General features: G+C 41.6%; 1 protein-coding gene across 2 annotated transcripts in view; it reads right to left on the reverse strand.

Annotated features, from left to right (window-relative positions):
- Positions 1 to 25,564, reverse strand: part of OSBPL10 (oxysterol binding protein like 10) — a 282,172-nt gene that overhangs the window by 134,784 nt on the left and 121,824 nt on the right. For both annotated transcript variants that reach the window (XM_022553889.2, XM_089918971.1), the window contains one exon: positions 9,587 to 9,778. In XM_022553889.2, coding sequence (XP_022409597.1) covers positions 9,587 to 9,778 — 192 coding nt within the window. The remainder of the gene's footprint in view (positions 1 to 9,586; positions 9,779 to 25,564) is intronic.

Consider the following 25,564-nt stretch of genomic DNA (forward strand, 5'->3'; position numbering starts at 1 on the left):
AACCCTATTGGTTCTGTTTCCCTGAAGCATGCTGACTAACACAATGGTAACCTCTGGGATCCACCAGTTCGTGACTTAGCTGCTTACACTCTGCTGACAGCAGTTCATTTCTCCACTAACTGCTTCTTCTCCAGCACCTGGCATCTGTGTGCTTCCCATTCACACTCTAAAGCGGCAGCTAATCTCATTATAGAGTTCCCACTTAAGACCACCTCAAGTCCAAAGGCCGGGCTAGAGGACAAGGCAGCGACAGCTGGTCTGACAGCTTTGTTCAGGATGGTAGAGTCACATGGCACAAAACTCAATAGGCTGGTCATCATTAACCACTCAAACCGCCCCCCCTTTTTTTTAATCACTAGTGACAGGCGTAGGGGTTGCCCAGAGAAATCACTACACTCCCAGGCAGGAATCCTAGTATCTCCTGTATAGACTGACGATGCATCAGGAATCTCATCGTTTGCACAACTCCCAGCATAGCTGAGAGGCAGGCCCCACAACCGCACGTAAGCCAAGTCCTTGCAATACATCTCTTCACATACATCTTCCGCTGGATATGTTTTTCTGGTGGAACCCTGGCTGATATGCCTCTCTTTGCCTTAACCTCTCTATGCCTCAGTTTCTCATCTGTAAAACAGACAACAATAATAATATCTACCTTGCAGGGCTGACCTGAGGATCACACAAGTAAAACTGAGCACAGTACGCGGGCCACAGTAAGACCCCAACAAGTATGAAATATTATTGTTCATGTAACAGTCGCTATTGTTATTAATGAATCCATGCCTTTGGGGAAGAAGTTTACACACTAGTAGGGAGATTTTTAAAGATAATTATAACGTAAAGACATATTTGCTAAAAATATAGGTAGATATAAAGTGTACCAGGAACTAAGAAAAGAAAGACCTAAGCATGTCTGGGGCAGAGTGGAAGGTGGCCCACTGTAAATACATAATACAGCTGGGCCCAAGAACCCCACTGCTTCTGTTTTGGGACCATAACTCTCCTAAAAATATGCTACAGGGCAAGAAACCCCTTCCTCACCAAAAGCTTTTAGCCACATCTGCAGAGAAGTGTTTCCCAAAGGCTATGATCCCCTTCAAGAAAAATCACTCATTTACTCCAATTTTTATTGAGAACCTACTACGTGCCAGGTACTGTGCTAAAGGTTGAGAAATAAAGAGGTTTTAAAAAAAAAACCTCTTGATGGACAAAAGGGCTCAGACCTTAAACAAATAAACGTCTCATTTCCAAATGTAACAGAATAATGAAAGAAAAGCAAGCCTAGCAAGAGAAGCAACTGAGGGTAAGAAAGGAATTCTGGGAAGAGTTGGGATAAAAGTGGGAAAAGAAGGATTAGAATTATAACCAGCAAGGCCAGAGCCTATCATTCAACCAAGGTGAGGAACAGAAAGCTGTGAGCAACCCCAGCTTTCTGGGAGACCAGGCAGTTAGTTAGTCCTTTGGTGGTTAATTCCACCCTCAGCCTCTCCCACCTTCCGCACGCCCCCAGCGGTGCCCTAAGCAGGCAGAGCTTCCTTCCCCCAGGGCAGCAGTTTGAGAGACAGCAAGTTGGAGGTTGACAGGGGACATGACCTCACTACTTTGCTATTGTTGTTATTCACCTGAAATACTGCTAATGCCAAAATCCAGTGACTCTCAAACTGGGTTCTCAGAGGATCTCCAAGAGGTTCCATGCACCACCAAATGTTTGTTTCAAATTGCATGGATACAGAAACTAAGAGATCACAATGGTGGTCATAAATACTATTCCAAGTCAACCTGGAATCAATCCGTAAATGCCCATTCCACCTTCTAAAGTAAATCTCCACTAATAAGGCACTGTTTTTATATAGTAGGGATCTATAATATTTTTATTTGAAAATAATACTCTACTGCTTCAAAAACATCTGGAAAACTGAATTTTGAAACTTGAAAACTGAAGTCTGGGGCTGACATATTTTGAGAGATTGCAAATCGCCACTCCAATATACTTGAGGGTTACTGGTCATCATTTATCTAAAAAGTACACAGGAGAATTAATTTGGGACATTTTTAAAATAATCATTCTGTTTACACAAAGGATAAATGCACTTTATACCCTAAATGCGGTTTCCCTGGTGATAGGATGGGCTGTATTCAGTGCTGCCGGTACTGACCAGTACCTTAACACTGATCCGCTAATAAAATTCGTTAGGGTACTAACAGCTACTGCTTACATAGCTAAGGCTGTATACATGAATCAAGTTTCTAACCAGGCATTCACTGCAGCCGCGTGTACCAGAATCAAACCAAACCGCCCTGAAGGGAGAATACTGAATCAGTATCATTTATAAAGATGGCACCGCGGGCTTCCCTGGTGGCGCAGTGGTTGAGAGTCCGCCTGCCGATGCAGGGGACGCGGGTTCGTGCCCCGTTCCGGGAGGATCCCACGTGCCGCGGAGAGGCTGGGCCCGTGAGCCATGGCCGCTGAGCCTGCACGCCCGCTCCGCAACGGGAGAGGCCACGACAGTGAGAGGCCCGCGTACCGAGAAAAAAAAAAAAAAAAAAAAGATGGCACCTCCTTAAAGCATCTCTCCTTATATGTGCATTAAGTAAACATGACAGTGCATTAAGTGAAGAAACATACATATAAATTCACACAGCTGGAACCACATAAACACACTCTCCTCCACATATTATACTCTGTGAGAGGTTTATTTAAAACCATATTAAAGGACATGGCCACAATACAGTTTATCTACCCATTATACACCAGGGCAGCACACAGCCCTCTCTTCAAATGGGTATGTGGCCTAGGGACTTCCCTGGTGGTCCAGTGGTTAAGACTCCGCGCTTCCAATGCACGGGGTATGGGTTCAATCCCTGGTCGGGGAACTAAGATCCCGCATACCGCACAGCACGGCCAAAAAATAAAAAAGGTACGTGATGTGATGTGGCTGGAAGCAGGCTATTTAACAATTTTAAAAAGTTTAACAGAAGGATAATTGCTATTTGTCAATAAATGATCATTGAACGCTTAATTAAATCTACATTTATGCTTCACCCACACCTATTACAATGCAATAACATGACCTTTTCTGTCATCAAGCTACAGAGTCCAAAGTCTCCCTACCGAATTAAGTGTATTTAAGTCTCAAATGTCACAGCTACAAAAAATTATTTGGTCAAAGCCAGAAGAACCTGGGCTCTACAAAGCTTATTGTGTTGCTGAAATATTTATTATGCCCATGCCTGTTACCATATTTGGACTTAGAGAAAAATTTTAGTAGGGGCTCTCTTTAGAGAATTTTCTTAACTCTAATCTCAGGAAGAAAATAGTTAAAACCTGTTGGAGACCACAAATAGTCCCACACATACACACAGCTCTGTGCACAGACATGTGCTGTCATGTGTGCAGACACTCAGATCATTTCCTCAGTAGCCACTCCTGGGAAACAGCAATGAAATTAGGAAAGGAAGGAACCTCTGACTTTCCTACTTTAAGCTCTTCAATTCATGTATGCAGGTGTGTACACACACACACACAGCACACACATATAAACAGGTATGAGGGGTGTATATTTTCAGAAAGCATCTAGTGAACAGGAATTTTATAAAAATTACACTATACCTGTACCAATTGAACTTGTGTCCATTTAAATAACATTGAATAACGTTAAAACCTGTTATAATGCCACTAAAAGTGTAAAAGTTAGAATACAAATGAATACCACACATTTCAATCCTCAAATGCTTAAACAGCTAGGGGCTCAAATTGATTTTTTTTAATATATTAGATTCGGGATTTCCTTGGTGGTCCAGTGGTTAGACTCCACGCTCCCAATGCAGGGGGCCCAAGTTCAATCCCTGGTCAGGGAACTAGATCCCACAAGCCGCAACTAAAGAACCCAAAGGCAGCAACGAAGATCCCGCGTGCTGCAACTAAGACCCAGCGCAGCCAAATAAATAAATAAATATTTTAAAATAAATAAATAAAAATAAAATATATTAGATTCTATTTATAAAACAATTGCAGTGCCACTAATGGGGGGCACATATGTAATTTTAAATTTCCTGGTAGGCACACTTAAAAAGATAAAAAGGAACAGATGAAGTTAATTTTAATATACTTAATTTAACCTAAAATATAGAAAAGATGTTCACTTCCACCTGCCATGAGTATTAAGACATTATTCATGACCCATTTTACCTTTTTGGGGTACTGTCTTTGAAATCTCACATGCAGTGTTCATTAAAGTACATTTCACTTCAGGCCCACACATTTCAAGAGCTCATTAGCCTCATGTAAGCAACGGCTCCCCGGGGAGTGGGGCGCAAAGTGATAGAACATTTCCATGGTGGCAGAAAGTTCTATTGCACAATGTACCTCCCAACAGAGGAAGGCGGGAAGTGCAGGGTGGGGAGGAGGAGGGCTGAGGCCAGGCAGCCAGACAGAGAGAGGCAGAGATGGGCAGACTTCAGAAGGCCTTGTTTGCCACACTGAAGAGTGCAAACTTTACCCTGTGGACAGCGGGGCATAAGGGTGAGACAGTTAAAAAATTCAGTGTTGGGCTTCCCTGGTGGCGCAGTGGTTGCGAGTCCACCTGCCGATGCGGGGGACACGGGTTCGTGCCCTGGTCCGGGAAGATCCCACGTGCCGTGGAGCAGCTGGGCCCGTGAGCCATGGCCACTGAGCATGCGCGTCCGGAGCCTGTGCTCCGCAACGGGAGAGGCCATAACAGTGAGAGGCCCGTGTACCGCAAAAAAAAAAAAAAAAATCAGTGGTTAAAAACACAGATTCATAGGCCAGAGTCAATCCATGATGAACATTCTTCCAATATAAGATAAAAAATTAAAAACAAGGGAAATGCAGTATGGTTTTCATAAAACTAAACTTATTCAATGCAATAAATGGCCCTTTATTCTAAGATTATATGCCTTGGCGGGGGTGGGGGGATTAAATGTGCTTTTATGACTTGGTGGTAACCACAGATTGTCACTGCGCTTTAAAAACATCCGTACCAGGCAAATTTTTAAATCTGCAACACTAAGTTCTCCGAAAATTCTATTTCTAAATTTTAAATGCAAGTAAAATCCAAAATTCTGGAACCACCTCTTTTAAACACTTTCTGGACTTTATTAATATGGACATATGGGCCAATGTGTGTACAATATTCTCTATTCTGATTTTCTTATTTTATATACACATGTCCAAGTAGAAATGATACTTACAAGACTTTTATCTTGAATTGCTATATAGTAATTCAGCATGTTAAGTGTATTATTGTTTATTCAGTCATTCCCAGAATGCTCTGTGTTGAATCTTTCACTTTACTAGTATGAACACCTTAACCCAGATTAACTTTCCTCCTCTACCCCCAATTCCATGGATTTCCTCAGAATATAGTTCCCAACAGGGAATTTACGGGTCAATGGCAATGAAGAGCTTTGTTTTATGTTTATTTCTTATTATATATCACCAGACTGTAGCAAAAAGAAAATATGCAGCACTGCCAATATTTCTTACCGCCGTAACCTGCAGTTATTTCTGGTAATCTGATAGATGAAGTAGTCTTGATTTCCATTTCTTGAATTGCTAAGGAGGATACACCTGTTCTTCACGATGATATTGCGTCTTGAATTTTCTATATTCATCTGTCCTTGCCACTTCCAGAGATGACTTTGGGTACTGACCTTTGGGATCTCAATTCTTTATATTTTGGATAATAACCATTTAATCTTTTAAGCTGTCTCACTATCTTCACCCATGCTGTGGCATTCCATTTAATATTGATTCTGTTGCCTGTGGCTGGGCTATTTTTCTTTTGTTCTTCAGATATTCCAGCACGTCTGTCTTGAGGACGATGATTTTCTACCTTGCTTCAGTGGCCATAAGTTTATCTTCCCTGTACGGCTGGGTTAAAAACCCTATTCCATTTTCTTCTAGTTATTTTATAAATAAATACAGTGGCATTCAAAAGCTGAGGTGCCTTTATACTTTGAGATTAACAGACTTTTAAAACTGCAGAACTTTCTGGTCAGGATGAATTTTTCTCAGTTCCCAAGGTGGACTGGTCCATATCATAAAAGGACAGATGTCACAGAACAGTCACCCTTCTCCAGTCAGGAGGGAAGCGGGGCATGAAATTTGAGAATCAAAACTTCTGCCTTTTCTTCAAGATGTCCACCACCCTGCAACCCTCAACTGCCAGTGTTTGTATATATCTCGACAAGCTCACTTACAATTAATTTTCAGCAAGGAAGGTCATCACAAACAAAAGCAATCACCTGAAGAAGATACCTGGCTGTTGCCCTGGAGTACAACCACCAAACCAAAACAGCTATGGAGGCATGTTACCTAGTTATTTGTCATATAATGAAAACTCCCTGGGAAATTTCAATATTTCCCACCATTGATGGAAAATGGAGAGAAAATAATATGATAAAGCAAAAAGTCATTTACAAAGTTTAGATTATACTATAAAATTTTTACATATCTACATATGTAACTTATATATTAAAAAAAGAAGTTAAGTCACCTGAAACTAATGCAACATTGTAAATCAATTATACTTCAATTTTTAAAAAATAATAAAGTAAAGAAAGAAAATGAGTATTTCTCTCTTTGGAATCTCACAAAATAAAGTTTAAAAAAAAGAAGTAGGGCTTCCCTGGTGGCACGGTGGTTGAGAGTCCGCCTGCTGGTGCAGGGGAGACGGGTTCATGGCCCGGTCTGGGAGGATCCCACGTGCCGCAGAGCGGCTGGGCCCGTGGGCCATGGCTGCTGGGGCTGCGCGTCCGGAGCCTGTGCTCCGCGGCGGGAGAGGCCACAACAGTGAGAGGCCCGTGTACCGCCAAAAAAAAAAAAAAAAAAGTAAATTTATTGAAAGGTTAACAGTGGTTATGTGAAGGAAGGTAGGGTCATGGGTTATTCTGATCTTCTTCTGTAGATTTCTTCTGCATTATATACGTCATACAATTAAACGTTTTTATACAGACATACCCAAAGAACATACTGTTATCCTTTTAAAAACTTGAATTCTTAAAAATGGATGTAGAACAGATCTTGGCATTATATGAAATCAAATGCTACTAAAAGTTAAGCCAGATCCCCCAGCTTTTATTTGGGCCACTGCTCACTAAACACAAGCACCCCCCTCCTCCTTTTGTTTTCATATGTACCAGGCCTCCTATCAACACTTAGAATAGTAAGTCTATCAGAGATTCGTTAGAATTAAAAGAATTCTCAAAATACCATGAACTTACTCTTCTCTTTTTTTTTTTTTAAGGTTAAAGTCTCTAAAGTACTTGCAAAAAATGTATGCAATGAGGTTTACATAACAGCGACATGATGGTATTGCGGTTTTCCTGCTTTTTTTTTTAAAGTCCTTATCTGTTGGATATATATTGAAACATTTACTGGCAATGACAAAATATTTAAGATTTCCTTAAAATACTCAACTCACCCCAAAGAAAGGGATGGGGGAAAATAGATGAAAAAAGAACAACAGAGGGTTGGAATTACTTAAGTTGGGTGATGGGGACCATTATTCTATTCTGCTTTGTGTACATTCAAAGTTTTTCCATAATATAGCTTTTTGAAAAGGTACCATGACAAGTGAAAAGCCATATACACACGTGCACCACAATCACTGCTCATATATCATCCAAGGTAGCGAAATTAAGCTCACAGCCAAACAGTTTTTGGGTTTTTTTTTTTTTTCCACATCAGGGTGACTATCTCAAAGGGAGCATCCGACTCTGTACCTTTTCCTTATCAGGCAATAAAGAGTATATGCATGTGTAAATCTATATCCAAAAATGTCTTTCATATGCATCTACTGATCTGAGTCAGAAGATTTCAGATTCTCTGTCCTGGGCCAGAATTAGAACAAGATGGCCAACTGTGACACAGCACTACTTGGCTCGCGACATTTAGAAAATAAAACAAGCGGGCTTCCCTGGTGGCACAGTGGTTGAGAGTCCGCCTGCCGATGCAGGGGACATGGGTTCGTGCCCCGGTCCAGGAAGATCCCACATGCCACGGAGCGGCTGGGCCCGTGAGCCATGGCCTCTGAGCCTGCGTGTCCGGAGACTGTGCTCCGCGACGGGAGAGGCCACAACAGTGAGAGGCCCACGTACCGCAAAAAAAAATAAAATAAAACAAGATGCATGCTGATTCAAGCCATAGCAAGACCCTATTCTGGGAGCCCCATTCTCCTGATTGACACGGAGTAAGGACTCTGCTACTTCTTTAAGAGGACAAGCTGGTGCCTACACAAGTGAGCTGCAGGGCAAAAAGCCTCAGCACTCAACACAAGTTAGAAAACTAAGATGAAGGTCATTTATTTTATACAATCTTTTTTTTAATTTAAATTAAATTAAACATTTTAATTAATTTTTATTGGAGTATAGTTGCTTTGCTATGTTGTGTTAGTTTCTGCCGTATAGCAAAGTGAATCAGCTACACGTATACATATATCCCCTCCTTTTGGATTTCCTTCCCATTTAGGTCACCACAGAGCACTGAGTAGAGTTCCCTGTGCTATGCAGTAGGTCCTTGTTAGTTATCTATTTTATACATAGTAGTGTATGTATGTCAATCCCAATCTCCCAATTCATCCCACCCCTCCTTCCCCCCTTGGTATCCATACATTTGCTCTCTACATTTGTGTCTCTATTTCTGCTTTGCAAATAAGTTCATCTGTACCATTTTTCTAGATTCCACATATAAGCGATATTATACAGTCTGTTCTTGGCAACAGTCGCAAAGGATGATACGAATACTAAGGATCTGGGAGCCCCAAACTGATGACCTCCCAGTGAATCAAAAGTAAAAACAAAGCATAACCCCTAAGGCATACCCAGTGGAAGGGCTTTCATGTACACTATCACATGTGATCCTCAAATGTCCCCTGAGAGGCTGGTAGGGCCTGTGTTATTTCCATTTCATGGATGCAGAAACTTGGGTTCCAAGCTTTAAGGCGACAGAGTCTTCTGCTTCCAAGGACAGTGCTCTTTTCACTGCCCCACACCTCCTTGGAGTATATATGTGATGGTGAGAGCAGGTAAGCCTTTCATAAAGTGAAGCGGAAAAGGGGAAACCAGCTTTAGGTCCACCACTTCCTGAGTTTCAAAATGCCCTCAATTATTTCCTAATTACCGTCTTTTTGTTCTTTCTCTTCTCTGCTGTGAGCATGGAGGCCTTAACGAATGGCCCTTCCATCTCCTTCCGTGTTACTATGGGCTGGTGTCCTCTGCTTTCTGAGCTCTGGCAGAGGTCTCCTAAAACTCACTTAACCCAAGAAACAGAAATAATTTTTTTTTATCTTTTTTTTTTCACGCGGGATCTTATTTCCCTGACCAGGTATCAACCCATGCCCCCTGCAGTGGAAGCGTGGAGCCTAACCACTGGACAGCCAGGGAATTCCCAGAAATAATTATTTTTTTAAACCAGGAGGGACTGTCATGGCCGTGTCTGGGAGGTTTGCTTCTGGTCCTCTCTCTCCATCAGTCAAGACGGTACAAAGGAAGAGAAGCTGGGAGAGCAACATCACAGCCCTCACCTCCCACAGAAGACTAAACCTAGGAGAAGAACAAGACGTACCTCTCTGACTTCATGAAGCTGGCCGGAATACTGACTTTTGGCTCTTCGGGCGGCAGCAGGCGACTTGTGATGTGTGATTGTGACCACGCCGGGGGCCCCCGCACCGAGGTGTCTCTGGCTACAGGGAGATGCAGAATTGGGTGTTCCATGGGGGAGCAAAGTGAGACTTCGGCTTCGGGAGCTTGGAGTTGTCTAGAATAAGCAACAGGCGTCAAACTCAACAACCGACCTGCAGAACACAACCAAGTGTTGGCTTCCATTTATGTTGGACCTCTCAGGCTTTCCCCTTCATCTTTAGAGGGATGAGGGGCTGGGGAGGTGCCCAGCACGACATGCTCTAATCCCACACTCACTCAGGCCAGAGAGACTGTCTCCATTAACTACGCTTCTAGTCTCACCTCCAGTCACGTCTCCTGCCTCAAAATATGGCCGTGGAGATCTACTCTGAGCCCCCCAACACCGCGGGCTCTCGGGGTGCTGTGCTCCTCCTCCTAAATGCCCTCCCCTCCCGCTGGCGAAGCCAGCTCAACGCTCTGTGCTGTGTGGCGCAACCCGTCTGTCTCAGCCCCTCTGTGCCCTTATTCCACTACATCGAGGTTATATTCATTGTCCAGCTAAACTTTGATTCTTTCAAACTCATCTTTATATCCCCAAGACCTGGCACATCATGATTGTTATTTATTAAGTACTTAATACATGTTTGCTGCATAAGGGAAATGAATGTACCAAGTAATCCACCAATTAATCCCCATTTGTTAGTGTAGTGCTGGTATTTCATCCTATTGTAACGTATCATCCAAATAACAACAGAGTATATGATAAGGACGGCATCACAAACTTAGTGGAGATGAATTTTTCAATAACTGGTGTTGGGATAATTGAGCAGCCAACTGAAAAACAAAGTTGGATTTACCTCTCAGATCACAGACCCCCAAATGGATCAAAGACTTAAGGGGAAAAAAAGAAAAAAAGCACTAGAATAAAACATGTGGCCTGGGGGTAGGGAAGACCTAACACCTCCAAATCCAAAAGCCATAAGAGAAAAGCTCAATAAACTTGATGCCCTAAAAATTGAAAACTTGTTCATGGGAAACAAATTTTAAAAACCCACTCCCGCCACTGACAAAGCCAACCGTTAAACTAGGAAAATTATTTTCAACTAGTTTCACAGACAAAAGGCTCATCATTCTAATTTGTAAATAGGAATATAATGCCTAGGAATTAAAAAGAACAACAAACTATTAAAATAGGGCAAGATATGAACAGACAATTCACACAAAAAAAGAAATATAAATGGCCCTTAAATTATATGAAAACATGTTCAACTGTACTCATACAATAAAACCACATTTAGATATACCATCTTTCACCCACTGGACTGGCAAAAATCCTAAAGTATGAGTACCCAGGCTACCGACAGGACCTTAGAGAGATGGGTTTGTGGGAGTATAAGGTGGCAGAAAGCCCGAGGAGGGCAATCTGGCAGGACCTGTCCCAGTTACAGATTCGCTTCCCCGTGATGCAGCAATGCCCTGTTTGGGAATGTCTCCTCCATACACCTGCACGCAGGTGGAACGGCATCTGTACCCAGGAGTCACCAAAGTCATATGTTTAATGGCAAAGGATGGGAAACAATGCAAACGTCCCTCCGTCTAGGACAGGTTAATAAGACACGGCACACCTCCATGATGGAACATTACCAGGACGTAATAGGATCATAAGAAAGGTCTCCGTGAACTGGTCTGGAAAAAGAAATCTCTAAACTATACAGTTAAGTGAAAAAAGCAAGGTTCCTAACTGTTCTACAGTATGCAAAGTTATGTGTCAAAATGTGGAAAATTAGTGTTTTTATCATTTGTTTATAATCATTGTTTAAAACAAAAAATACTCTAGAAGGATACACATGAAACTCAAAGTGGGCTACTTATTCATGGAGAAGCTAGGAATGAGAGAATAGGAACAGAGAGGGAGGGAGATTGTTCACTGCAGAGTTTTCATATTCTTTCATTCTGAACCCTGTGAATGGATTATCGATCCAAGATTTTCTACATTCTACATAAAAAGCTGTGTTCTAAATGTTTCTATACTTCATTTCAGCTTGAGAACAAAAGGCAGTTAGATGCTATGCTTGGATTCATGCTAGTTTCTCTATTTCAATTATCAAATATCTACCAAATACCTACTATGTGCCAAGGAGAATATCTGATGTGTGATGTCAAGGTGAAACATGAGATGTATGAGGCCATCTTTCACCATAGATGCTTTATAGTACTGCTGGGGATATAAGAGCACAGCCACAGAGACAGTGAGACACACACACACACACCCTTTCTGTGGACCTGTTGTTTCTCCTCTCCCCATCCACCTCCACACACACACACACACACACACACACACACACACACACACAGAGAGTAAGGAAGGGCATGACAAGATACTAATTTGGCAATACAGCCAGAAAATGTCAAAGTGAGGAACAGAAAGATCAAGGCGAGCTGATTTCATCACAGGAGACTGTTCTGAGGGCAAAGAATTTGAAGCCTGAGTAGAATTGAGGGAGATATAGAGACACGGGTGGCGTACAAAGCAACCCAGAAAGGAAGTTCAAAGCCTCCAGCCTTGGATAACAGTCACAGGTCTAAAAATTGTTAAAAATTAATGATCCACAATTTTACAAATCTCCAAGGGGTTGGGGAGCAGGGTGGGAGCCAGGGTAGAAATCAGAATTTTGTGTTAGCCTGTAGTACTACGGTAGCTTGTAAATTTCTCTGGATGTGAACTTGGACAGAATTAATAGGAAGACAGATAAAGTCAGGAGGCAGTGTATTGCTTTTATGTCAGCTTATATACAGGTAACTGGAGAAACCTGTGGTCTAAGAATTAAGTATACCTTGATCACAATGAAATACAACAATCGTCTACTTTCAGCTTCAATCTTTTCCCTTGGAGTGAAGAGGAGGAAAGAAGCTACGTCGTTAATTCTTCAAAGACGCAAATTTGCCTAAGCATTAATCTACTGAAGTACATTTTGTTTTTCTGGTTTGTTTTGTTTTCATTTTCACCAAGAACTTTATTGAACAACGTGTTCACCCTTTGTTCCAATCTGAAGTACATTTTGATTGTCTGGGAGCCTTATTCCAACCCAAGAAAAGGCAGATTTTTTCACTGGGCTTTGAAGCCAGATAGCCAGGTTTTGCCCACATCCCCAGCTCTACCAGGTTCTAGCTATGTGATCTCAAGTGAGTTAAGCTTTCTTACTAAGCATCAATTTCCTAATCTTTAAAAAAGGAATCATAATACTGACCCTTAAGTGCCACCATGAGGATTAAAGTAGACCATGCACAAAAAATGCTTAGCACGGTGCCTGCCATGCAGGAGCTGCGTGGCCAAAGTTTGTTTCTTCCCTTATAGCCCTTAAAACTTGATCGATGAAGGCATTACTGATGTTTAAAATGTTAAGAAGTCGCTTAGCACAAAATTGTAAGCAGTCACTGACCTGCTCCTTATTTTCTATAGGGTCAAAGTCGTGATGAAGCCCAAAATGAAATTAAATAATTACTGGAGAACCTACATGGTCAGCAAGACTGTAGGGGGAACCACACTTCTAAATTCTGAGCAGAATGAGAACCCATCAGAAATCAGAAAGGAAGACCTCTCTGGTAAGGGGCGCCTTTGAAACCTGAAGGACTATCACGTAAACGACAATAAGTCAGGAAATTCACCCAGGAGCCAAAGGATTCTGCTGTGGACGTCTAACCCCACGCTCGTTACTTAACGGCTGTCACTTGAATTCACAAGCAGTAAATTTGAGTCGAAAAACCTTTAATTTCCCATTCACTGTATGTTTCTCGTGGTTCAATTCACACTCATGTCTCCTCTCAGGGCAAATATGAGCAAACAAAGTCTCTCGGTAAATCCCGTAGGTCATCAGGCACCCTGAGAAAAAGGCAGAAAAGGCAGCAAACCGCAACCACTACAAACAAGCGGCTCTTTCCAAAAGGTGGCCTGTCGAAAATGTCCAGGTTGTGTTTGAAAATTACACGAGGGGGACTTCCCTGGTGGTCCAGTGGTTAGGAATCGGTCTTGCAATGCAGGGGACACCAGTTCGATCCCTGGTCGGGGAACTGAGATTCCCACATGCTGCCACTAGTGGCCCCCGCTAAGCCCACGCTCCACAACTACTGAGCCCATGCTCCTCAACTAGAGAGAAACCTGCACACAGCAACGAAGAGCCCGCATGCCACAACTAAGACCCGTTGCAGCCAAAGATATATAATTAATTAATTTAAAAAAGAAAATTACACTTAGGGAATTCCCTGGGCGGTTCAGTAGTTAGGACTCGGCGCTTTCACTGCCAAGGGCGTGGGTTCAATCCCTGGTTGGGGAACTAAGATCCTGCAAGCTGCGTGGCACAGCTATATTGAAAAAAAATGAAAATTACACTTAGATGTCATACACACACCTCTCTGCTACTAATTTAAAACAAAATATTATCAAAGTTTGAGGAACAACATGTCAAGGTTTTGCTCCAAATATTGACTTCAAGGGAGCAACTAGAAATGCCAAGTGTGCCACATCTGCAGAAAATTCTGAGGCAAGAGTAATGGCTCCTACCCGGGAGTGAGATCCACTCTTTACTTAGGAGAGCCACCCCCTGTGTCCCCTCCCTCAGCAAGTAGCAGTAGGTAAGTGGGGTTCCTGCCTGACAAATGGGGTGATGCCAAAGAGAACAGGTAGCAGGTAAGACACAGCACAGATGCTCAGACCCCACCCAGGATTCCACCTGTAATGAGGTGTTATATTTACCAACCTCTTGGTTTTTCCCTACCTTCTTCCTTGGATTTCTACGTTTCCCAAGGTTTCAAGGCACGGACACACAGACGTCCTTTTTGTATTTACTGGCCCAAACTGGCATAAAGGAAAGGTGTGACTGGAAAGGGAGAAGCAGCACTAGCTAGAAAGAATATTTCCAGCAGGGAAACCAAGCAACAAGCCGGAGAGAGAGAGTCTAGTCTGGGAAGCTTAGAAGAGAATCACAGGACGAGCAGCAAGAGGACCTACTCCCACAGGACAGTGTGGGTGAGTGGTTAAGACCACGGTTTCTCAAGTTGAGGGCCTGGGTTCAAATCTGCGCTCTGCCACTCATGAGCTGTGCAGCCTAGTAAAGTAACGTGGTGTTTTAATTTCTAAAATGCTAATATTACCTCATGGGTCGCTGGAGAGTAACATGAAAAGACAGAGGTAAAGCACATGCCATATAGGAAGCATGCAATAAATGTCATCATTATCATTCAAAAATTAAGAAAAATGAGGCCTTTGGGTACTGAGTAGGTGAATGATTGTTCAGTGGGCCCAGAGTCAAGTATATGGATTTAAAGGTTGTTTTCATCCAAGTGCCTTAAGCAGACATAGCCTTACCTTAACTTCCTTAACTTCCAAAAAAAAAAGGTAAATTAAGAGTAATCATCCTAATTACTAAAAAAGTTTGCTTCAGAGAAAAAAGTACAAAGTACATTTACTATGATTGCACGTTTTTGAAAACCTATCTGTTGCAGAACACGAAGTGACTGTAGATTGCTCCAGTGATACATGGGTACCAAAAGCAAAGAATTAGTATAAATAAGTAATGAGCTATTTCCCGTTAGGATTTTAGAATAAACAAACCCTCAAACTGAAAAGATCATCAGCTGGTCATAAAAACGTCTTAAAACTTGTATCAAAAACTTATAATTAAGCTTGCTGCAGCTGAAATTAAAAAGCTGAAAAGGAGTAGGGGAGGGGAATATCTTAAATATACATTCATGGCAACTGCTTCTGTAGAAAATTTTTCTGATGGGAAAAATTGCTGAGAGTCAATTATAACAGCCTTCAAATGCCATTTAATTTTGGTGCATATTTTCCTCACTTCCTTGAATTCTTTCACAGCAACGGGAAAAAAGACACTATATTTCAGAACAAAATAGCCCAGGGGAGGCAGAAAAATCAAACCGGCCTGGTTATGTTTTGTGAAAAATAAATTCAACTGACTAAAATCATTTCATCACATTCCTTCTCTCTCCTCTAAAAAAACAAATTAATGTGCCATTTCTAAATATGTGAAAGCTAATCATAAAAATTGTGGTTTATTCCTTTTCTTCCAAAAGGAAACATACCTCAAAATCAACCAAAAGGGAAAAGCATAACAGTTTTTAAAATATTACATTCAGGGCCTCAAAATTATTCAGATTTTTGTTTTCCTGGTGGTCAACATCTCAATAAAACGTGGAGTTGTTTTTTTTTAATGTGGATTGTTTTTAAAATGAACCTATCCTACTATTTTGCTTAATAGCTTCATATGAACCTTTTCATTTGCCCTGCTTTTTATTTGTTTGTTTTTGCTTTTTTTTTTTTTTTTCAGTATGCGGGCTTCTCACTGTTTTGGCCTCTCCCGTTGTGGAGCACAGGCTCCGGATGCGCAGGCCCAGCGGCCATGGCTCACGGGCCCAGCCGCTCCACGGCACGTGGGATCTTCCCGGACCGGGGCACGAACCCGTGTCCCCTGCATCGGCAGGCGGACTCTCAACCACTGTGCCACCAGGGAAGCCCTGCTTTTGCTTTTTAATATTCTGTTACCTCAGCTTAAAACTTGGACATTTTCCAAGTTCATTGCCATGATTAACTTCCCAAAATCATACTCAGCTCTCTCTACTTTTCCAAATTCCTGTCCTCTTACAGAAATAGTTCCAACTCTAAGTTACCAAGCCTAGGAAATTTCTTCCATTGTTATATGTGAATCTTGAATACATCTTAAACACTTTCCACTAACTTTATACCAAGATTCTGTTAAAATACACACAAACAAATGCATACAAACATGTCTGCAAAGGAAAAATTGTGGTTTTCCCCAGAGAGGAAGGCTCTAGCTTGCTTCTAAACATATCATCCTGATTATACATGCAAATGCTAGATCTCTGAAAAATCAGGGCAAGCAAAATGCATATATTTCCATTTTCTGCAAATAGAGGGATAGAAATCTTGACATTTTCAGCTTGCCTGTTCTCCCAACATTTTCATCCACCAAATAAATTCTGCTGACTCTTCTCTAACAGCTAATCCAATTGCTCCAGAATCCCTAACCCATACTCTGGCCCAGCCTCTGTCCAGGTCAAGTTAAAGGTCCCAAAAGGGCTGAAAGGGACTCCCCTGGTGGTCCAGTGGTTAAGACTCTGTGCTTCTACTGCAGGGTGCACAGGTTTGATCCCTGGTAGGGGACTAAGATCCTGCATTCCCCATGGCAAGGCCAAAAACAAAAAACAGAAAACAACTGGGCTGAAAGCATTGGTCTCATGCACTTGGCATATCACACACTACTATTTTTTCCCACTTCCCCCAGCTTCCGCCATCTTGCAGATCCACCTAGAAGTGGTCATGTGCAATTTTAAAACCTTCCACACACCCACCCTCTCAGCTCCTGCACCTTCTATCCACATCCTTTACTTGGGACCTTGTGATTCCATGTACCAAGACTCCTTTTCGATGCTTTATTCTGAAAGCGTGAAGGTTCCCTCTTTGTATTGTCCAGGCCCCATTCTCTCCAATCCTCCTGCTGTGGAATTACAGAATTTTAGAGCTAGAAGAAATCTCGAGTCTAGTCCTCCCACTTTATAGATCTAAAAACTACAGCCTCAAAAAGATAAAGTGAAATGTACCAAAAGAGGAGCCAATTACGAGCCTCCTTCAAGATTTAACTAAAAAAGCCTGATGAGAGACTCAGGTCCTCCAGCTGGTCCTTCTCAATTAAATGAGGACTTAGTCATTGAAACAGTGTCTGACACAAGGTTGACATTAAAACATTTAATAGAAAGGATGAAAGCTGATACCAGTTTATCCATTTTCACCTTTCCTCTTGCACATTCACCTATCGTAAAAATACACATGCAACACTCCTTTGAAAGCAGGATAACTGTGTACTATATTCTCTTAGAACTGCAGATCCTCAAAGAAAGTCATTTTATTTTATATATGTTGTTTGTAAATAACATGAAACAAAGACTTTTTAATGCTGAATAGCTGTTTCAATAGGAAAAAAACAACTCTGAAAACAAGGACTACAAAGAAGTTGATTTAACTTAGTTATGTTAGAGCAACCACCAAAAACCCAGAACAACCACCAAAACCCTAGAGCAACCTCCAGATTTAATATAGAAATTTTAGTTTCACTGCTTTTAGTTTTAGAAACAAGATAAGGATTCCAATATCATCACTGTTTAACATAGTACTAGAGGCACTAGCCAACAAAATAGGAACAAAAAAAGAAAAAGAGGTAGAAGGATAAGAAGTAACAAAAATGTCATTGACTGTAGGTGTGACCATTTTACAAAAAAATAAAAAGCAAGCACACTAGTGAGTCCAACAAAGTTGCCAGATATATGATGAACTTAGAAAGGTCAACAGCCTTCCTCTGTATCAGCAATAACCAACTAGAAAATACAGTAGAAAATAAGATATTCAAAATAACAATAAAACTATGATGTACAGGTATTAATCCAATAAGGAATACATAAGACTTTTGTGGAGAAGACTTTTTTTAAATCTGTGAAAATAAATCAATGAGGAATTGAGAAGATGAAGACACACCCAGGTGAATGAATTGGACAACTTATTATAAAGATGTCATTTCTCCCGAATTGTTATATAATTGTTCTAATAAAAATTCCAGTAGGGGGGCTTCCCTGGTGGCGCAGTGGTTGAGAGTCCGCCTGCCGATGCAGGGGACACGGGTTCGTGCCCCGGTCCGGGAAGATCCCACATGCCGCGGAGCGGCTGGGCCCGTGAGCCATGGCCGCTGAGCCTGCGCGTCCGGAGCCTGTGCTCCGCAACGGGAGAGGCCACAACAGTGAGAGGCCCGCGTACCGCAAAAAAAAAAAAAAAAAAATTCCAGTAGGATTTTTTGAGCAACTCAACGAATTTATTACAATATATAAATAGGAGAATAAAGGTCTGTGAAGAGCCAAGTTAATTCAGAAAAAGGAGAGGGGCTCACCCTCCCACCAGATACAAATACTAACAAACAACAAAGCCACGATGACTATATGGTATTCATGCAGGAACTTGCAATTGGACTAAAAACTAGAAAAGAGGGTGTGAGAACATGTTAAGTATATATGAGAACTTGGTATATTACAGAGGCGGCACCATAAACCAGTGGAGAGAAAAAATGCTATTGGGAAAAGCAAAAATATTGCTGGTTTTCTGTCTCACGGGATATACAAAGGCAAAAATCTAAATGTAAACAGTAAAACTACAAGCTAACAAAAGAAAAGGTAGGAGAAAAGTTATGTAACATGTAGAAAAGCATTTCTTAACCAAGACCAAAAGTGTAAATCACAAGTTGAACAATTTGATGGATTTGACTACATTGTAAGTAAGAGTTTCTATTCAACAAGGACACTGTAGACAAAAATCACAAGTGTGTAGAGACTGGGAGAAGACAGATTAATATCTAGAATATAAAAGGAGCTCCTAGAAAAAGAAGTCAGAAAATACAGCAAAACATATGGGCAAAGGATAAGAATAGGCAATTTACAGGAGATTCATGAATGGTTAATAATATATCAAGGTAATCAGAGAAATACAAATTACAATCACCAGGAGATAGTATACCCACCAGATTTGCCAAAATTAAAGAGTAAAACATCCCCAAATAATGGCAAGGATGCAAAGATACTGGAACCCCTTGCATTGCTAGTGAGAGGGTAGACTGGTGCAGCCATTTTGGTAGCAGTAAAGCAGAATTTAGTGAAAATATATATGTATGTTCCCTATGATTCTCAAACTTTCTGCTGGGCAGGTACCCAACAAATATGCTCCCAGTCACATGTATACAGAGGGATAGATACAAGGATGCTCCCAGGTGATGAAGGTGGGGAGTTTGAGGCAATGTAGGTGTACAGCAGTAAGAGTCTGTATAAATAAAAAGTAGACTCTTCATACAATAATACACATGCATCAACTAGAAATCATGACTTAGAGGTATGTAGAGCAACACTGATAAAACATACTGCTGAGTTAGAAAAGTTTAAAAAGAAAATGATAAGACCAGCAGGACAATACCACTTAGGTAAGTTCAAAACGCATACAACAAGGCAAACAAAGACACATACGTATGCCAGGAATTAATGCTGATTGGGGAATAGGAGCCAGGAAAAAAGAAAAATAATTATAAGAGTTTCTTAAAAAAATTTTTAAGAGAAGGACTTGTTTGGACTGATGAGTTTACCATGATCATGTAATGATGGTTATAACTTTAATTACAAGTATATTTATAATAGTTAACACTTACATGACACCCACTATGTACCATGAACTGTTTTAAGTATTATATACACACCTTAAATCATTTTTATAATTTATAATAAAAGATGTAATAAATCTTTAAATAATGTAAATCTTTAAAATAAAAATTTATAATAAATCTGTATGATATACCATGAGGTAGATCTATCGTTTCCATTTCAGAAATAAGACACAGAAAGATTCAGCATCTTTCCTTGGGTCACACAGCTAGTAAACAATGGAGCTGGGAGTCAAGTCCAAGCGAGCTGCCTCCGTGGCCCATTACGTTGCACTTGCTAGAGTGAGTCACCCAGTCTCTTCAACTGAGGTCTGAAAAAGTCACCACAACTCTTTATAACCATAACTAATAGCTTAATTAGCATTTAGAGGGAAAAAAATCCTTTATAATATCAAAGCCCCGTAAGCATGCCAATTCTCAAATACTCAAACAATAAGCTCTTTAAGGCGAAAATACATGGATTTAAATTTTTTTAATCAATTATCCATAATAATAGGGGCAATGGTATCAAGAATAAAATGCAGCTCACACCCCTCGTAGCACTTAGTGTGTTTTACCCATGGGTGGTCTGTCCATGATTCACTGTCCTCCCTAGACTGTGACCTCCCCCAGGCGAGGGACTGTATCCAGCCACCGTGTACCCTGTGGAATCTGACACAGGCCTCACCTTGCAAGTGCTACGAACGCAGTAAATGAGAGCAACGAATCCCCCCAACCTCAGTTTTAACTGCTGGTTACACCACTGCTCCCTCCCTGGAAACCTAATTTTTAAAATACCAACAATGACTCAAAGGAAAGGGAGATATCCCTCTCCTTTTCCAAGAGGCAGAAGAGTCTGGAAAAGACACACCACCCCCACTTAATTATATCCAAGCCCGAAATGTTCAAAAAGCAACCTGGTACAGTTTCAACCAACACACATACCTGAGAGATCCAACAGGTATTTACTGAGCACCTACTATGTGCCCGGCACCGCTCTAGGCAATAGAGATACAACAGTGAACTAAACAGATAAGTATACCTGTCCTTATGGAAGTGGCATTCTGGGAAGGCAAAGAGACAGATAGACTTAAAATATAAAGTGTTTTAGATAATATATAATAATCTAAAGCAGGAATAATAGACAAAAGTAATACAAAGCAGGGATAGACAAAAGTGGGAGGGCTTACCAATTTTAGATAGGTGGCCAGGGAAGCCCTCATGAGAAGGTGACATCTGATTTAAAGACCTGAGTGAAGCAAAGGAGTGAGCCATGCTCTGACAACTGGGGAACAGCATTCTAGGTAGAAACTCAACAGGTGCAAAGGTCCTGGGATAGGAGTCCACCTGGCGCGTTTGAGCAAGGAGGACAGCATGGCCGGGGTGAAGTGAGCAAGGTACAGAGCAGTAAGAGATGAGGTCAGAGAGGTAACGACTGGAAAGATGAGCTCCTGAATTAGACATTACAGACAATGGCCAGGCAAGCCAGAGTACCTGGTATAACCTGGGGCTGATTCAGATGCTCAAAAAGATGAGCAAATGAGAACAATGGGTTCCAGCAAGCTTTCCTCCTCAGGGCCATATTCAGGCATTAACTTGTTATTTGCATACAATTTAGATATGTCTACATAGCACAGATCATCTCTACTGGATCATTTTCATGGTTAAATTGTACTGCCCTGCAGATGGGCACTTCATGATTTATTCCCTTCCCTATTTCCTCTCACATCTCAATATCATCGAACTAGAAGACACTTTATGCCAGAAATGAATCACAGAACAAAAGGAGACTGCACGCCAAGGGATTCTATAAATGATCACTCCATAACATGGCAGAAAGGGGGCTCTTATTTTACGTTTAAACTTCCATCACTTACCAGTGGGTCAACCCAGCCACAGGGATGGAAAGTCCAGTGCAATTCTAAGACAGAACATTTTAAGAAGCAAATGTGATTTTCCCACAATCCATAACTCATCTCTGACAGATGCACTCCTATCTACTTAGAGATCATTATCTCCTCCCCAAATGCTCAGGCACAAAAGCAGGAAGCGCAAAAGGGCAACTCTTACTTGTGTTTCAAAATGCTTTCCACGGAAAAAAAATTAAATCACACCACTGTCAACATGCCTCAGCTGCATGCAGAATCCTACAGGATCCATGGAATAAACCCCACTTGAAATGATTTATTTCAAGTTTCATATTACGGATGAAGTTAAGACAGAAATGCAGGACTTGCTAATAACTCAGGGAATCTGGGTAAATAGCACCTTACCAACCCACATGGTGGGAGGTGGGGTGGTAGCAACAGGAAGCTGCAATTTTCCTAAAATTTTATATCTGACCAGAACCTTCGAAGCTATTGATATCTGCCCTCCTCTTTCCTGCTGGACTTGTTATCTGCATGTAACACACACAGGTAGGTATTCTGCACCTACGTAACCCCTCCCTAATTCTCCCTAAGGCACTTCTTGCTGAAGCGAAACAAACCACAGGTTCACAAGCTTATGCTAAAACTAAGCTAAGCTTATTTTTAAAACACTAAGGAATTTATCTGTGTCTAGGATTTCTAACAATCCAGACACAAGACTTGACAAGTATACAGAGCCAACAAGATTTTTTTTTTCCCCTACAACTGATTTCTGGACCGCAAAGGAAAGAACCTGACTCACTCTCAGATCTCTCCATTTTTAGCCAAGAATTTAAGACGGGAGTCATTAGAAGTATAAGTGGTTTAAGGACTAGGCCCTGTCATTCCAATCACTGAAATTTGCAGAAGCTGGCCCAGCAAATGAGTATCTGGCAGAGCAAAAAAGCCCGTAGGACTCCCAGTGGGTGCCAGTAATTTCCATGCAGAAAGTCTGCGGAGGGAGTCATTAGAAACAGCCCAGAAAAGGTTGTAAGTGACCAGCCCGAAGCCCATCTTTTTCTCACCCCAAGAAATGTAAACAGGAGGCCAGCTGTAAATGTCATATTATACGTGAGGATTTTTGCAATGTCCAGCCTTAGGGTATCAGGTAGCAGAGTTAGAAAAGCTCTAGTGGATGTTCTCAATGTCCTCAATTTAACCAAGTAATCGGATTTCCCACCACTTTCCATTCCTTCCATCCACCGTCCAGCACAGCGGGTACAGCCTGCTCATGGCGTACAGTCCACCACCCACCCCCGCAGTGATGCCTGCACACTTCCGCCCACCAGCGGAGCTGGGGGTCCACAAGGAGCCACATGGATTTAGTCCCTACTCTGTGGATGTTGGTGTACGCGTTACTTTAACGGCCTAACTTACGTAGTACACTGACAAAATATAACTACGAAAAATAATTCCAATGTATTGAGGCAGGAGATAGGTGGGCTCCAGGTTAGGCATTTACAATCAGCCTCCTGTTTGCACTACGAAATAGACATGACAACAGAAGCAGGGTAAATAGCTGGATTTTGTCTCCTGTAGACACTTTAAGATAACAGTCATGGCAGGGACAGAGAGGGGCTAAACCCTGTCTGAGTAAAAGATCAAGAGGTCACATACTTCCCATCCTTAGGGTCAAGGGAGACACTGCACATGTGCAGAAAGCCTCCTTGGGGGTCAAAAAGGAGGGGGCGCCACCCCATAATAGGTGATGCCAAGGCCCCCCATAGGCCTCTGGGCTGGAATCCATCTTGGAAAAAAGTTGCACACACATGTCGGGGAGGGTCCTAGGGCAGGTCACGTGTGGAAAAAGAAACCAGATAATTGGCCAAAGGTAAACAAAGACCCAGAAGAACTGCCCTATATAAATGATTTAACTGCCTCTTCACTGCACTCCTCCTGATTGGGGGGGGGGGGCGCCCACACCCTTTCTCTCCCAGTGTGTATCTCTGCCTTGCTTCTGTCTTAACTGAAACTGTTTCTCTGTGTGCTCCCCCACTTGTTGTGCTCTGTTTCTAATAATAAACTTTGCACCTGTTTTTACAGTTTCTGCCTCCTTGAGAAATGCATTTTTCAATGGAGGCAAGAGCCAGGGGAGATTTGCTTCTAGCCTCCAGCCCTTGCTGGTCTAGTGGCTAGGATTTCTGGTTTTCATCCAGGCTACCCAGATTCAATTGCTGGGACGGGAACTAAGATCTCACTTCAAGCCACCGCACACTGCTGCCTCTCCAAGATCAGTGTGATGAATTCTTTATGAAATCATAAAGTCTCTACGAAACTAAGCTGGATGACTTGGAAAATGTCAATAAAAGTTGAGTTGCTGAAAACTGCTGTTCAATTAGGTGTGGTCATGATAACTGTAAAAGATTAGAAACCATTTCGAAAAATCTAGAAGGATTCTGTAACCAGTTTGTCCTGTTCTTTAAAGAAACCAAAACAGAAGATTATAGCTGATACATTACAGATATGCTTTCTACAGGGGAGAAGATGCAGACTTTCCACCAGTAAACCCATGCTTGGTGAAAGGGCCTTGCACCTACATCTAAAGACTGGTGAGTGAGGGAGAACAATCAAGATGGTGGAGTAGTACAACCTGAAGCTCATTCCCTCCCGCAGAGACTGGTGAGTGAGGATTTTAAGTTAAAATGACAGACATGCTTAAGATTATGGTTCCTAGCTTTAGCCAACTGGTTTGTGGTGTTTTTTTTGATACTGTAAATTAAATGTTTATTTTAACTGAAGGATAGTTAATTTACATTGTGTTAGTTTCAAGTGTATAGCAAAGTGATTCAGTTATATATAAATATATGTATTCTTTTTCTGATTCTTTTCCCTTATAGATTATTACAAGGTACTGAGTATAGTTCCCTGTGCTATACCGCAGGTCCTTGGTGGTTATCTATTTTATATTTAGTAGTGTGTATATAATAATCCCAAACTCCTATTTTATCCCACCAACCCTTTCTCCTTTGGTAACCATAAGTTGGTTTTCGCTGTCTGTGAGTCTATTTTTATTTCATAAATAAGTTCATTTGTGTCATTTTTTAGATTCCACTGATAAGTAACATCATATGATATTTGTCTTTCTCTGTCTGACTTACTTCACTCAGTGTGATCATCTCTAGGTCCACCCCTGTTGCTGCAAATGGCATTATTTCATTCTTTTTTATGGCTGAGTAGCATTCCATCATATATATGTACCACATCTTCTTTATCCATTCATCTATCGATGGACATTTAGGTTGCTTCCATGTTTTGGCTATTGTCAACAGTGCTGCAATGAACACTGGGGTGCAGATGTCTTCTCAAATTATAGTTTTCTCCAGATGTATGCCCAGGAGTGGGATTGCAGGATCATATGGTAACTTTATTCTTAGTTTTTAAGAAACTTCCATACTGTTCTCCATAGTTAGCCAACTGATTTTTATCAAGGGACAGTGTCTCCAAATCATCAGCTAAGAGAACTTCTCCTGGAGTGTCAGCCCTGGAGTGAAACCCTGTTCTCCAATGAGTGAGCTGCAAGATAGCAGTTTCCATGAATTCACCAGTGCAAATACTGGCTCGGCCAAGAGCTTCTGGGCTCATCACAGGGGAGGTGGTATTGGCTCCAGGTTTCTATACCTGGGCAGGTCAGCTGTATGTTAATACTCAGGGGACAGGGAGGAAGATGGCCTGATCCTCACAGGAAATGTGGATGCAAAGCTGTTGGGTGTTACAGACACACAATAGGTCCTTCTAGGACTCAAAGTGCTTCTGAGCTAA

This window comes from Delphinapterus leucas, chromosome 10 (assembly GCF_059928025.1).
Source record: "Delphinapterus leucas isolate spDelLeu-1000000601 "Yukka" chromosome 10, BTC_Dleu_Yukka2, whole genome shotgun sequence".
Taxonomy (NCBI): domain Eukaryota; kingdom Metazoa; phylum Chordata; class Mammalia; order Artiodactyla; family Monodontidae; genus Delphinapterus; species Delphinapterus leucas.